Genomic DNA, 14301 nt, shown 5'->3' with positions numbered 1-14301 from the left:
GTCCGCATGCAGTCTCAAAAATGCCCAATAAGAGAGGAGAGGATTTTTTTGTTTTTTCAATTGTTTTTTTTTCTTGATTTTTTTATTGGGTTTTATTGGCTTTTTCATTCAGTTTTATTGGGTTTTATTGTTTTTTCAATTGTTTATTGGCCAGTCTTGCCAAAACTTCTTCCTGTCAGAACTGAAGTTGTCCGCTTCTCTAAAGGAAGAGCTCTCTCTCCATCTTGAATGTTTGCAGGGATGTGGCATTTGCCTTCTTTGTTGATCTGTTTCTACTCTCTGCCTGCTGTGAGGGCTGTTCTGTCTTCATCTTCACCCACCCATTCGATAATTGAGGCAAGAGATAGCTGAGGACAGCCACCCCCCACTGACCTTCTCATCCTCAGACTGAATGCCTGGAGAAATGGAGGCTGAGGGGAGACCTCATCGCTCCCTACAACTAACTGAAAGGAAGTTGTAGCAAGGTGGGGGTTGGTCTCTTCTCCCAAGTAACAGGTGATACGACAAGAGAAAACAGCTTCAAGTTGCACCAGGGGAGGTTTAGATTGGCTATTAGGAAAACTTTCTTTACTGAAAGGGTTGTCAAGTATTGAAACAAGAGTCTCAGGGAAGTGGTTGAGTTACTATCCCTGGAGGTATTTAAAAGACATAGATGTGGTGCTTAGGGACATGGCTTAGTGGTGGACTTGGCAGTACTAGGTTAACAGTTGGACTTGATGATCTTCAAGGTCTTTTCCAACCTAAACCATTCTATGATTCTATGAAAAAACACCACCTCCAGGTCCTAAGAACCTCAGTGGCTCTCCAGTGGTCTCCAACATGCTCCAACAGAGTCCCTGCAGACTCCAGTGGTCTCCAACAGGCTTCAAGGGACTATTCCTGGTGCCATGGCACAGCCAGCCAGAAGATGTGAGTACCTCTCCTCACATCTTCCTCAAGCCTCAGAAGAGAGGAGATGGCATCCCTTCTGGGAAAGATGGGCTCATATAGGTCTTAATAGATAAAGAGTGGCTGGGTGATATTGGTATTGAGCTTGCAGGACGGCTTCCTCTTCCGACTAGCATTGTCTCTGGGGGTGGCACCGTTTGATAGTAGATGGCTTGTTGGCAGGCACCTGAGAGCCCCTGGTGATCCTGCACCACTTTGGGCATCATGGGGCCAGAGGCACCCCATTCTGTGATGTAGTGCCTGGTCAGCCCTGCCCAGTCCACCTTCATTGGCTCTTCCTCCTCTGCAGGTGGATCCATGTCCATGGGCTGTATGCCATTCGGTGGGGCTTGACCTCCATGAGCTTGGTGGGATCTCAGGTTAGTGCCAGCAACCACTCACCTGCTGGAGGTGGTCTGTGGTCTTCCACCAGATCACTTTTCTCAGCCTGCTTCATTTTTTTGGGTTGGGGGCACATGGTTGATGGTCCAAGGAATGGTCTCTGTCTCATCCCACTTGCCTTGGTTTGCCATGTCCTCCTCTTTCCAAGCATGCTTCATGTTGGAATCACTAGCTGCTCAGCAGCAGGGGTCCCTGCTTTTATAGGTCCCTGGAATGGAAAGCGGGGAGGTGGCTGGTGACAACAGGAGTTCTGCTGCTGTGGCTTGGATGGTGCCCCAGGAGTGGTGGCCCATGATGGTGGCCCAAACACGGCTGGATTGGCTGGGGGGAGGTCCATGTAGTCTCAAAAGTGTAAACTAAGAGAGGAGAGCTTTTTCCAAAAAAATTGTGCTTTATTGAGGTTTCAAATTGGGTGTTATTGTTTCTTTATAGGCTTTCATTTTCTAATCTTGCCACAGATTTCTCCTGTCAGAACTGACGTCTTTTGCTTCTCCAAAGGAAGAGCAGCCTCTATCTTCTTTCATGATCTGTTTCTATTTTCTCCACACTGCCAGGGCAGGTCAGGCTTTCATTGTCACTGACCTGTTTGATAGCTGAGGGGAGACGTAGCTGAGGACAGCCAGCCCCCACTGGTGCTGTCATCCTCAGGAAAAAATCCCTCACTTCCAGGTCTCAAGAACCTTGTTGGCATTCCAGGGGACTCCAGCAATCTCCAACATACTCTAGTGAACTCCAAGAGATGCCTACTAGTGCCACAGTGCCTACCTGAATAGATGACAACCCCTCGCCTCTCTTTGTGGTCTCCAGTGGTCTCCAAGGGACTCCTTCTGGAGCCATGGTGGTGCTGGCTAGAATACTGCAGCCCCTCTCCTCGCCTCTTCTTCAGTGCTCAGAGCAGAGCAGCTAGCCTCACTTCAGGAGGGGCGGCATGTGGGAACGCAGGGCTTATGTGCGGCTTGACAGCTGGGTGACTTTCCTGATGAGCATTGTGGATATCCCACTTAGAGCCAGCATTTGCTCGGGGATGTCACTGCTTGCTGGGAGGTGGCTGTTTGGAGGGTCCCTGAGAGTCCCTGGCAGTCCTGCAGTGCTTTGGGATCCATGGTGCTGGTGGCACCTTGGCCATGGCGGTGTAGTGCCCCATCAGCCCTGCAGGAGCTGGATCCACCTCCATTGGCTCTTCCTTGTCTGCGGGTGGATCTACCTCCATTGCCTCCTCGCTTTTCAGTGGTGGGTCGACGTCCATGGGCTTGGCTTGCCTGCCATGGGTGTTTCTGCTGCTGTCAGCCCTCTTGCGATTGTTGGGATGTGGAGGCATCTTCAGTGGTTCCATTGAACCTCTTCTTGCTCGTTGCACTCCATGTGGGTTCTCGACTTTCTGGGTTCATTTGTGGCTTGACAGCTGGGTGACCTTCCTGATGTGCATGCCAGGTGGCATTGTGGATGGTCCACCTATGGCTAGCGTCAGCTCTGGGGGTGGCGCCACTTGTTGGGAGGTGTCTGTTTGGAGGGTCCTTGAGAGGCCCTGTCTCTCCTGCGGCACTTTGGGATCCATGGTGCTGGTGGCACGTTGGCCGTGGCGGTGTAGTACCCCATTAGCCATGTGGGAGCTGGATCCACCTCCATTGGCTCTTCCTCGTCTGCGGGGGGATCTACCTCCATTGCCTCCTCGCTTTTCAGTGGTGGGTCGACGTCCATGGGCTTGGCTTGCCTGCCATGGGTGTTCCTGCTGCTGTCAGCCCCCTTGTGATTGTTGGGATGTGGAGGAATCTTCAGTGGTTCCAATGAACCTCTTCTTGCTCGTTGCACTCCATGTGGATACTCATCTTTCTGGGTTCGTCTCTGTCTTGACAGCTGGGTGACCTTCCTGATGTGTGTGCCAGGTGGCATTCTGGGTGTTCCACTTACATCCAGCATTTGCTCTGGGGTGTCACTGCTTGCTGGGAGGTCGCTGTTTGGAGGGTCCCTGAGAGTCCCCGGCAGTCCTGCGGCGCTTTGGGATCCATGGTGCTGGTGGCACGTTGGCCGTGGCAGTGTAGTACCCCATTAGCCATGTGGGAGCTGGATCCACCTCCATTGGCTCTTCCTTGTCTGCGGGTGGATCTACCTCCATTGCCTCCTCGCTTTTCAGTGGTGGGTCTGCGTCCACGGGCTTAGTTTGCCTGCCATGGGTGTTTCTGCTGCTGTCAGCCCTCTTTTGCTGCTGTCAGCCCCAACAGCGATTGTTGGGATATGGAGGCATCTTCAGTGGTTCCAATGAACCTCTTCTTGCTCGTTGCACTCCATGTGGGTTCTCGACTTGCTTGGCCGCGTCCTGCACTACAAAGAGTGCGTGGTGTCAGAATCTCTGGCTGCTCAGTGAGTTGTGAGCTACTGGCCAGTGTCCCTGCTTTTATAGGTCCCTGGAAGGGAAGGTGTTGAGGTGGCTGGTGACATCAAGAGTTCTGCTGCTGTGGCTCAGACTGTGGTGCCTGAGTGTTGGCCTCACTGACCCTTCAGTGGTCTCCAAGGGACTCTTTCTGGAGCCATGGTGGTGCTGGCTAGAATACTGCAGCCCCTCTCCTCGCCTCTTCTTCAGTGCTCAGAGCAGAGCAGCTAGCCTCACTTCAGGAGGGGCGGCATGTGGGAACGCAGGGCTCATGTGCGGCTTGACAGCTGGGTGACTTTCCTGATGAGCATTGTGGATATCCCACTTAGAGCCAGCATTTGCTCGGGGATGTCACTGCTTGCTGGGAGGTGGCTGTTTGGAGGGTCCCTGAGAGTCCCTGGCAGTCCTGCAGTGCTTTGGGATCCATGGTGCTGGTGGCACCTTGGCCATGGCGGTGTAGTGCCCCATCAGCCCTGCAGGAGCTGGATCCACCTCCATTGGCTCTTCCTTGTCTGCGGGTGGATCTACCTCCATTGCCTCCTCGCTTTTCAGTGGTGGGTCGACGTCCATGGGCTTGGCTTGCCTGCCATGGGTGTTTCTGCTGCTGTCAGCCCTCTTGCGATTGTTGGGATGTGGAGGCATCTTCAGTGGTTCCAATGAACCTCTTCTTGCTCGTTGCACTCCATGTGGGTTCTCGACTTTCTGGGCTCATTTGTGGCTTGACAGCTGGGTGACCTTCCTGATGTGCATGCCAGGTGGCATTGTGGATGGTCCACCTATGGCTAGCGTCAGCTCTGGGGGTGGCGCCACTTGTTGGGAGGTGTCTGTTTGGAGGGTCCTTGAGAGGCCCTGTCTCTCCTGCGGCACTTTGGGATCCATGGTGCTGGTGGCACGTTGGCCGTGGCGGTGTAGTACCCCATTAGCCATGTGGGAGCTGGATCCACCTCCATTGGCTCTTCCTCGTCTGAGGAAGATGAGTTACTGCTGGATGAGTTACTTACATCCAGCATTTGCTCTGGGCTGTCACTGCTTGCTGGGAGGTGGCTGTTTGGAGGGTCCTTGAGAGGCCCTGTCTCTCCTGCGGCACTTTGGGATCCATGGTGCTGGTGGCACCTTGGCCATGGTGTTGTAATGCCCCATTAGCCGTGTGGGAGCTGGATCCACCTCCATTGGCTCTTCCTCGTCTGCGGGTGGATCTACCTCCATTGCCTCCTCGCTTTTCAGTGGTGGGTCTACGTCCACGGGCTTAGTTTGCCTGCCATGGGTGTTTCTGCTGCTGTCAGCCCTCTTGCGATTGATGGGAGGCGGAGGCATCTTCAGTGGTTCCATTGAATCTCTTCTTGCTCGTTGCACTCCATGTGGGCACTTGACTTACTTGTCTGCGTCCTCCACTACCAAGAGTGCTTGGGGTCAGAATCTCTGGCTGCTCAGCGTGTTGTGAGCTACTGGCCGGTGTCCCTGCTTTTATAGGTCCCTGGAAGGGAAGGTGTTGAGGTGGCTGGTGACATCAGGAGTTCCACTGCTGTTGCTGTGATGGTGGCCCATTACTTTTCCCCCATGATGGTGACCCTAACACTGCTGGATTGGGTGTTGGGGCTCATGTCCTGAAAGTTACCAAAATGTTTATGCAGGAGGAGGGACAAGAGTGCTAATGGCCCCTTTCCAGTGGTCCATTTTTCTTGTCAGAGGTAAACGCTGCTCACTTTGCGTTCCCTGGGCTCCAGGCCCCTACTCATGCCTTTCCTGGGGTCTCTTCAATGGGATGGTGGCTATATTGTCCTGGGAGGATTGTCTGGTCTCCTTTACTCTCCAGCCACACAGCTCCCTGAATTGACTGGCAGTGCCCCTCCAGCTGACAGTAGCAGATAGGGGCAGAGGGGAGGAGAGTGCCTGCGTCTTCCTGTCTGCTGTGCAGTGGCAATGGAAGGAGTCCATTGGAGGGCCACTGAGGTCCTTGGGGACGGAAGGTGAGGTTTTCAGTGAGGACAGGAAGGCGCTTGGGAGTTGCTGTCCATGGCTAGTTCTCGTCTCGACTAGGAGAGGCTAGAAGCGTTCCCCTTAAGATGCCTTCTGAAGAGAGCGACTTCAGTATTTCCCTCTTGGAAACAAGTGCTACAATTGAGGGTGCAGGAGACGTGGAAACGTAGGCAGTTCTCAAAAGACTTGATAAAAAGGGCACACTAAACCTGCTTGTTCCTCAGACACCTCCCAATTCTGCAAACAAAGTCAAGTCTAACTTGCCAACAATTCTGCTTGGAGACGTTCCCCGTCAGCCCTCACACGCTCCCCAGGCATAAGTGAAAAAGGCCACGTGTGCGGATTGTTCAGGCCCTGTTAGGTGCTGATTTCTGCAGATCACAGCAAGCGTTACCTTCTGGAGCTCAAGTACTTGAAGCTCTCAAATGACAGGAGGAGGACATAGAATCATAGGATCGTAGAATGGTTCAGCTTGGAAGGGACCTTAAAGATCATCTAATTGCAATTCCCGTGCCTTGGGCAGGGACACCTCCCACTAGACCAGGCTGCTCAAAGCCCCATCCAGCCTGGCCTTGAACACTCCCAGGGACGGGGCATCCGCAACCTCCCTGGGCAGCCTCTTCCACTGCCTCACCACCCTCACAGTGAAGAATTTCTTTTTAATATCCAATTCAGGAAGGGAAGAAGTCTTAAAGGCCATTCTTCCCCCTCAAAGATCATATTCAGGCTCGTCTAGAGAAGTAAGGTCTCAGCTCTTTCTTTCCTGAGCTTACGTTTCCTTTGCATGCCAGGAAGAAAACCTATGGTCAGGCAAGACAGGGAGACTGGTCTTTAAACACGGTCCACACAAACACACACCCACACAGACAGGCAACTCAGACACTACTTGGGAGAAAGCAAGCATCACCCTTACCTGAAAAAGGCAAAGTACTGTGAAGATCTTTAGGACAAATGTTGGGATTCCACAGGAGTATACCTTTGTTTACAACAATCCACCCCACGCCTGTGACACCAAGTTTGAAAGGTCGTTGTCCACCGGTGTACAGAGAAGGGGGTCAAGATCAGCTGCTGTTATTTTACGGAACAATGGTCCCAAGCAAACAAAAGTGACCAGCCACGTAAGCAGTCCAGGACACACACAGCACTTTTCCCCACTACCCACGCTCCTCTTCTTTTCCACAACACAGTTGGAAACGCGTATGTTTAAGTCAAGAACAGTTTGGAAGACAGTCAAGTCCTTGACAGGGTACGTGAGACAGTGGTCACCCACTGGACAAGGTCAAGGAGGATCTGCAGAACTGCTCAGGAGACTGAGCGTAGAAAAACTGGGCCTTGCCCCAGGTGAGGTGAGATTATGTATAGGCTGCCTGGTGGGGACACAGGGCCTGAGGTTTACCCCAATGTAATAGACTCAAAGCCTCACAGCATCAAGAGGAGATGGGGATTCTTGTGCCACGTCAGGTAGTACAGTAGTAAAGGGACCATCTACTTCCTCCAACAACCAGCCAGGGAGCTTACAGGGATTTCTGTGTAACTCTCTCACCTGCAAGTATTTCCATTTCTGTGGCAGGCTTCTCTAGTATCAATTTACGCACAAGTGCTTTCATGACTGAGTTGAAGAATTTCTCTGACATTCATGTTGTTTCCCCACATTTCCCTCTGTTCACACTCAAATTTCCTGGGCCATTTAGAGCACATTTTTTCATCAGAGAAGGATGATGGGCATTCTCAGGTAGGTTAGGAGTGTAATATCTTCAAAGTACTTCTCCCCAGGTGCACAGTAGCAGCAAACTCTCTTTTGGAAGGCGTAAAACGTAGAACTTTCTTGTGGGCTAGAGCCATTACAGCTGAGACGGTATGAAGACAATGACAACATATTGTAAAACCCCCTTTTTTTTGTACTTTTTTTTCCCTGTGAATCGTGTTGAGACTCCCAAACTTGCTATGGCATACAAAGATTGTAAAATAAAGTATTCAGACAGAAATCAACAGACTTGCCTTTTTCTTTAACTTTGTGTTAAAGTTCTTCTGTGTTCTCATAACTAGAACCTGTCTATCCACAGAGAGGAAAATGAGGAGCTGAAAAGTGAAAACTGAAAAAAGCCTGAGAAGACAAATGGGGAATTTATCTAAAATCAGATGGGCTATGCCTGTGGAATGGTTGGTTTCTAATCTCACTGTTTCTGGCTCTGGATTTTATTGTTTATTGCATCAATGTTTTTAGTGTTCCATACCTTTTTTTCTTTTGTATTTTTTTAGTTATTTCCTCATTTTTCCCATAGACATTTTTAAATTTAAAGTACGAGTGAAAGTAAACAAGCCAATCCACTCAAGAACTCTTAACTGCTATTCAGTTAGAGGCACATAAGTCATGAAAGACTAAGAAGAAAATAAATAGTAATTATGGTTAGCACTTCTTTTGTTGGATCACAGTGAACCCAATTCCAGAATTTCTTTCAGGCAAGAAAAACTCTCCTCCATAGGGCTCAATTCACTTCTGTCCTGTCGAACCCCAGGAGCATGTAGAAACTTCTACTAAATCAAAATCGTGTGTTTTACATAAATGGACAAAATTATGAACGACTACATATAGCGAAGGGCTGTCTTTGCTCTTCCTCTTTCCTTAGGTGACTCCTCTTATCACTACCAGAGAGGTATCTAAAAAAGAACTCTTCTGGACTCCTACGTAAGTGTTTTTAGTAGTCTGTGGGGTAATAACAGAAGATTGGTGAGGAGGATTATAGACATGCTCAAGTGACTTGCAGCTGGGGTGTAGAAAAACACATATATCATACTAATTGTTTATCCTTGTGTGCTTGACAAGTAGAACATCTGTGTTTAGATAATATAGGCCTGAGACAGACTTAAAGGCACCCTATCGAACATGCTTGACATTCCTGCACTGCTGTGTGACTGATCAAAGCACAGTGGTAAACTACGCTGGCACGAATCTGATAAAACAGGTGAAAAGAGGAGGGTCGGGGATACTCTGTCACGAACCGAGCTCCGCGGTGCCTGTGTCCCTGCTTGTGTGCCTCTGTCCCTCTTGGCTGCTGCTTCGGGGGTCCCCCGGTTGGCAAGGTAACAGAAATAAATTTGCTTTTTCACATTTCATCCGTGTTTTTGTGGTTGTTCATGTGTCCTGCCCGGCTCGCGTGGCCACTGTCACCACCCGGCCCGTCACTTCATACACCATCTGCTCAAGGGGGACACGCCGGCCCCAAGTCAGGTCCAGCGCTGCATCTCTCCGCTCTGGTCGCGGCAAAGCATTCCCGTGTGGTTCCCAGCTGGGGTGCAGCAGCATCTGCTGATTTCAAAGGTTGTATTTCACTTCAGGAACAGATATTCCAAGCATTTGGAGTTACCTGGGAGCTCACCACGTTCCACAGTCAAACTAGCAGCCCTGTGATGCCCGTCCTTCCAAAGGCACCTGCATTTCTGGAGGCAGCAGCGCCCTCCGAGGCAGGGGGCAGTTTGTTCCGGTTCGATTCTTCTGGACTCTGCCCCGTCACAAAATGTTTAGTGACTCTATTAGTTGAAATACCACTTTTAATTAATGCTGTGGCGTTAGTGGCTGTAGTGATAGGATGAGGGGTAAGGGTTCTAAACTGGAACAGGGGAGATTTACATGAGATATTAGGAAGAAGTTCTTTACTGTGAGGGTGGTGAGGCACTGCAACAGTTTGCCCAGGAAAGTTGTGGATGCCCCATCCCTGGAAGTGTTCAAGGCCAGGCTGGATGGGGCTTTGAGCAGCCTGGTCTAGTGGGAGGTGTCCCTGCCCATGGCAGGGGGGTGGAACTGGATGATCTTTAAGGTCCCTTCTGACCCAAACCATTCTGTGATTCTGTGATTAAGCAAGCAAAGCCTGTTTGCACAGCTGGTGGGTTTTGTGCTCCAAGCCAACGGGGCATATGCAACAGGGCTTCCAAAAATCCTTCTTGCAACAGCCCCCTTGGGAATCAATGAACAAATCTGGGGAAAAAGAAAAAAAGAAAAAAATCGGCACATAAAATAGCTGACACAGCACATAAAATCCTCCAGGCAAAAAGCAGATTTGTTCGCAGGGCGGGCGAAAAAAGGGTTTTTCCTTTAAATCCCCACCCGGAGGCACTCAGCAGTCGCCGCTCCGGCTCGCTCTCGGCATTCGTGGGAAAACGGGAGAGGGGCGGGACCGGGAGGCGGGTCCGGAGCGGAGGGGCGGAGCGACGGCTCTGGCATCCGCTCGTCGGGGCTGCCGGGCCACCTTTCCGCGGGAGGCGGCAGCGATTGGTCAAGTCTGGGTCCAAGATGGCGGCTAACGCGACCACCAACCCCTCTCAGCTACTGCCGCTCGGTAACTGCCACCGCCGCCGCGGTGTTTCCGCGCTCTCCCGGGGGCCCAGGCCCGGAGCCGGGCGGGGGGAGACCGTTCCTGTGGGTGGCGGGCTGGGAGGGAAGGAGGGAGAGGCCGTTTGCGGGCAGCGCTGGGTGGCGGGAAGCTTGAATGCGGTCGGCGGAGTGTGAGGGCGGGCGGCTCCCTCACGCCAGGCGGGGTTTTCCTCGGCCGGGCTGGGAGTGTGTGTGAGGGGAAGCGGCGTGTGGGGGGGGCCTGGCTGCGCCCCGGCTTTGCTCCGGGCGGAGTGGCCGCTGTGTCCGGCGCTATCGGCCGACAAAGGAGAAATCCTGAGGGGCCGGGGGTGCGGGCAGGACGGGGCGGCCTCCCGGCCCCCTCAATCAGCCGCGGCAATTACTTGTTTGCCGTCGCAACGCCAGGGCTTTTTGTTCGGAAAACATATGTTCTCTAAAGCAATCCTTCCTGCCTTTCGATTTATTTATTTATGTATTTATTTGCAGAACTTGTGGACAAATGCATAGGTTCGCGCATTCATATTGTGATGAAGAGCGATAAAGAAATTGTTGGAACGCTTCTAGGGTTTGATGACTTTGTCAGTATCCTTTGATGGAAAAGTTTAAGGCTGTCCGCTTTACGCTTCGGCTCAGTCCATTTATTGGTTTTGACAGGTTCGAGGTCACTGGGTGGAATCTTTTTGTATGGATATATATTGTTCTGATACTTTTATTTTACAGATAAAATCACAGTTCATTCTAAAGTGAAAATAACTTCAAATATTTTGACTTTAAAATTCTGAGCCTTATTTTCCTTGAAACTGGATTTTCAGATATGGTATTAGAAGATGTTACAGAATTGTAAGTATTATTTCTGCCTCTTGTTGCTATTTAATGTTTGTTTTCTTGAGGAAAATACTGTGTAAGATCTGTAAGCAAAGTGGTTTTACGTTTTTGGAATACACGCCGGCTGAATAGTTTGTACTTTGGACTTAAACTATAGAGGACGATCTATTCAGGACAGCCATGTCATAGAGTAGCTGTTATGTGATTTGTACTTGTAATAAGTTTCCTAATTTGTAGGCTTAATTTTGTATGGGTTGTGTGTTGAATTTTGCAGGCGTTTGTTTGCTTTTGCGTTTCTTTAAGGTCTAGGCAAAGATTTTAAAAGTTAGTGTACTTAACGATAAATATTTACTACTTTGTCATGCCATGTTGCTATTTGAAACCTATTTTGAGTATTGTCAGTATTCAAGGAGTTGCCAAGGTTTAGAGGGTGAATCTGTATCTTTATGTACTGAGCAGAAAAGTACAACGGATTTTTCTAGTTGCCAGGTAGCTTTATTCACCCAGGTGGTCAATTTATCAAGGTTACACATCAGTGGCTAATTTATTTGTTAGTTCCAACAAATATCATCTTAATGCAGAGATTTATGTCACTTCTGTAGTGGAAACTGGAATCATTGTCCCTGGTTATGTGTTCTTACTTATTTTTTCTAATGCTGCTTTAGTGAGATTACACCTGAGGGCAGAAGAATCACAAAGCTAGACCAGATTTTGCTAAACGGAAATAACATAACAATGGTAAGTCATCGTTGTTAAAAGGCTGCATGCATTTAATTTCTGTACCTGTAAGTCGATCAGTAATTGTACTCAACTCCTTCAAACTGAGTTTTCCAGACAGTTCCATTACATACAGTACTTTCAAGTAGCTTCCAGGGCATGTATGGATGTTGCTGGAAAAGTGATCTGATTGCCTTACTTGGTACATGTTACAGTTATAAAAAAAACCAAAACAACAAAACACAACACAAAAAGAGCATGGCCCTAACTTTATTTTGGTGAATGCTTCTCTGATGTTCAGGTGTGAAAGAAATCACTGGTTGCTTTGCCCACTCCGTAGGCTGGTTTGTACCGTGGCTTTTAACTCATGAATGTTTGCCTGTATAAGTATGTAGGTGGAATGCATCTACATTTCATCCATTATTGTATGTATAAATGTGCTTGCAGCAGTTTGGATGCTTACAAGCTCATCGAGTCATTTGGTGATTATGATACCATGTGATACCCAGAGAGTTGTACCTTTCTGTGCTCTGAAAAAAAAATCTGGAGGTCTGTTGGATTATACCAAATCAGAAGCAGTATTGATTTTTAGTTTATCATGTGCTGATGTAAGCAGATGAGTACTGAAACAGTAATTAAATATTGTGATTATTCATCCCTAAGCTGAATTCTGCAACTTCCTAAATACCACAAAAGCAGACCCACAGTAGTTCTTTGCTTGTCTGCATAGATGTCTACGAAGTCTGGACTTCCTACACAAGGACATTCCTAATTTTGTGGGAAGAGAAGAGGAAGACTTTGAGTCTAAGTTGGCTCTGTGTGAATGAGGAATAATCTCCATTTTGCTGTCTTACCTACCTTGCACTTCCTCACTGTGTGTCTGAGCAAGTGCCATCTTGACTTAATTTTAAAGCCTTTTTCTGCTTTGGTTATTCTTCTGCATCCTTAAAGGATAGTGCATGTTCTGACCAGTTAAACTCGTGGTATGCTGCCCTTGAAGCAGAAGCTGGTGATTCTTAGTGTGCAATTTTTCAGCAACACATAGATAAATTTCCGTATTAGATCTTATGTCTCTTTTAGGGACACATCTTCCCACATCAAGGAAGACTCTGCTTTAGACTTTTTCTTACTTTGTTCCCAAAAGCAGCAAAGCTTTTTGTCTTTAGAAGTGCTCAGCTAATTATTAAGGATATATCAGTAAAATGAATGGTCATCCTCTTCTCTTTTTCCCTTATTCATGTTTGTTCTTTTGTATTTATTTTTCTGTTGTTCAGTTCTTTACTTTCTTCATGGGAGAATGCTGTACTGACTTATGCCCTGCTGCCTGTAGAAGGGTTCAGGCTCTTTATTAGTTTTGGGGCTCTGCTTAGCAATAGAAGTTGGAAAGAGGAAACCAACTTCCCAGTATAGCGACAGTCTGGGGAAGAAACAGCAATTGGAGAAACTCTTCTTGAAAGGAAGCATGTTCTTTGTCCTTTTGAAAATGAGCTGTAGTGTTTCTAGACAGAATTGTTTCCTTGAAGTGAATGTGTGTTATCTAGGAATTTCTTTGTGTTTTGTTAAACATTCTTTGTATTTTGGAGATTGCTTTTGACATGTGATTCTCTGGCAGTAACTGACTTCCTCTGTTGGGAGAGGAAGATAATATTGAATCTAAAAACTACTTTTGTGGTCTACCATGAAGACTCCATGTACTAAAATGTTGTAAAACAACAACTGTCACTTATGGGTTGGTACTAACGCAAAGTTGTTTTATTCTTTTATAGCTGGTTCCTGGAGGAGAAGGACCGGAAGTATAAATTGATACAGTTGTCATCTATGAAGACATGTTTTTTATATATATATGTGTGTGTATATATATAAAAAAAAATCTAAATAGAGCTTTTGGGGTATGGGTGTGGGTGGGTTTTGGTGTGGGTGGGTTGTTTGTTTTGTTTACATGCTCTTGGAGTTGACATTTGATAAAAGACAAGGATTTCCTCTCTAGGAAAGGTGCATTGCTAATGATAATGCTGACTTTGTAAGTTGAAATAATGACTTTTTTGTAAAGATGCACTAATCTGTTCTGAATAAAAGGCTTTCTTTTTATTAGTTACTGCGTTCTGTTATGTAAGTGTACATATTAGATATTTTTATAACTGGTTGATGGAACGGAAAAGTAATAGTTATGTTTCAGTTGCTGTCAGTCTTCAGTTTTTCTACATCTGTTGTATTTGTTTATGGCCTAAGTCTACGAGTTGTGAGCTATTCCTTGGAGTACAGGCAGATACTAAGCTGGATCATTTGTTTAAACACTGCTTCAGGCTGTGTCACCAGAAACCATGTGGTAGGGTGCTGTAGAATTCTGAAAGCACTTTGAAGTGGATGCAGTCTGTTTGATGCTCAGCAGCCTGTGGTTCTGCTGGCCTTGAGGTTCAGGTGTCTTGAAATTCTTTTGCTTGGTAGATATACTTTCTTACAGAAAAGGCACTGTAATGGTATTTGGCAAGCGTGGACAGACAGACGAGACCTAGTTCTTGTTGAGGGGGTAAAAAAAAAAAAGCCAAAAAAAACCGGTGGCCTTAAAACTTCTCATTCGTGTCAGTGGTGACTCTGCTTTCACCACTATGTGGTGCTGTGTATACTCAATTAAATTGTGAGCTGCCCATAACTGCTTGGGTAGTTCTGAGTAGTGGTTTTAGAGTAAATGTTCTTTTGGCTGCATCTGTTCTCCTGTGATATAAAAACTTGGCAGATA

General features: G+C 47.8%; 1 protein-coding gene across 1 annotated transcript; it reads left to right on the top strand.

Moving 5' to 3' along the window:
* Positions 1–9882: 9882 nt before the first annotated feature.
* Positions 9883–13655, top strand: LSM5 (LSM5 homolog, U6 small nuclear RNA and mRNA degradation associated). Its single transcript, XM_054193016.1, has 5 exons — positions 9883–10008; positions 10509–10604; positions 10835–10862; positions 11513–11585; positions 13331–13655. The coding sequence occupies exons 1-5, from the start codon at positions 9963–9965 to the stop codon at positions 13361–13363; spliced, it is 276 nt and encodes a 91-aa protein (XP_054048991.1). The 5' UTR covers positions 9883–9962; the 3' UTR covers positions 13364–13655.
* Positions 13656–14301: the final 646 nt, after the last annotated feature.

The sequence above is a fragment of the Rissa tridactyla genome, chromosome 2 (assembly GCF_028500815.1).
Source record: "Rissa tridactyla isolate bRisTri1 chromosome 2, bRisTri1.patW.cur.20221130, whole genome shotgun sequence".
NCBI lineage: Eukaryota > Metazoa > Chordata > Aves > Charadriiformes > Laridae > Rissa > Rissa tridactyla.
Note: the sequence above shows the minus strand (reverse complement) of the source record. Positions and strands in the feature narration are given on the sequence as shown.

Excerpts from the sequence above, each read along its gene's own strand:
- LSM5 (XM_054193016.1), top strand. The coding sequence starts at position 9,963 with ATGGCGGCTAACGCGACCACCAACCCCTCTCAGCTACTGCCGCTCG. Across the intron at positions 10,605-10,834 it reads AGGGTTTGATGACTTTGTCA|ATATGGTATTAGAAGATGTT; the intron begins GTATCCTTTGAT and ends CTGGATTTTCAG. Across the intron at positions 11,586-13,330 it reads ACGGAAATAACATAACAATG|CTGGTTCCTGGAGGAGAAGG; the intron begins GTAAGTCATCGT and ends ATTCTTTTATAG.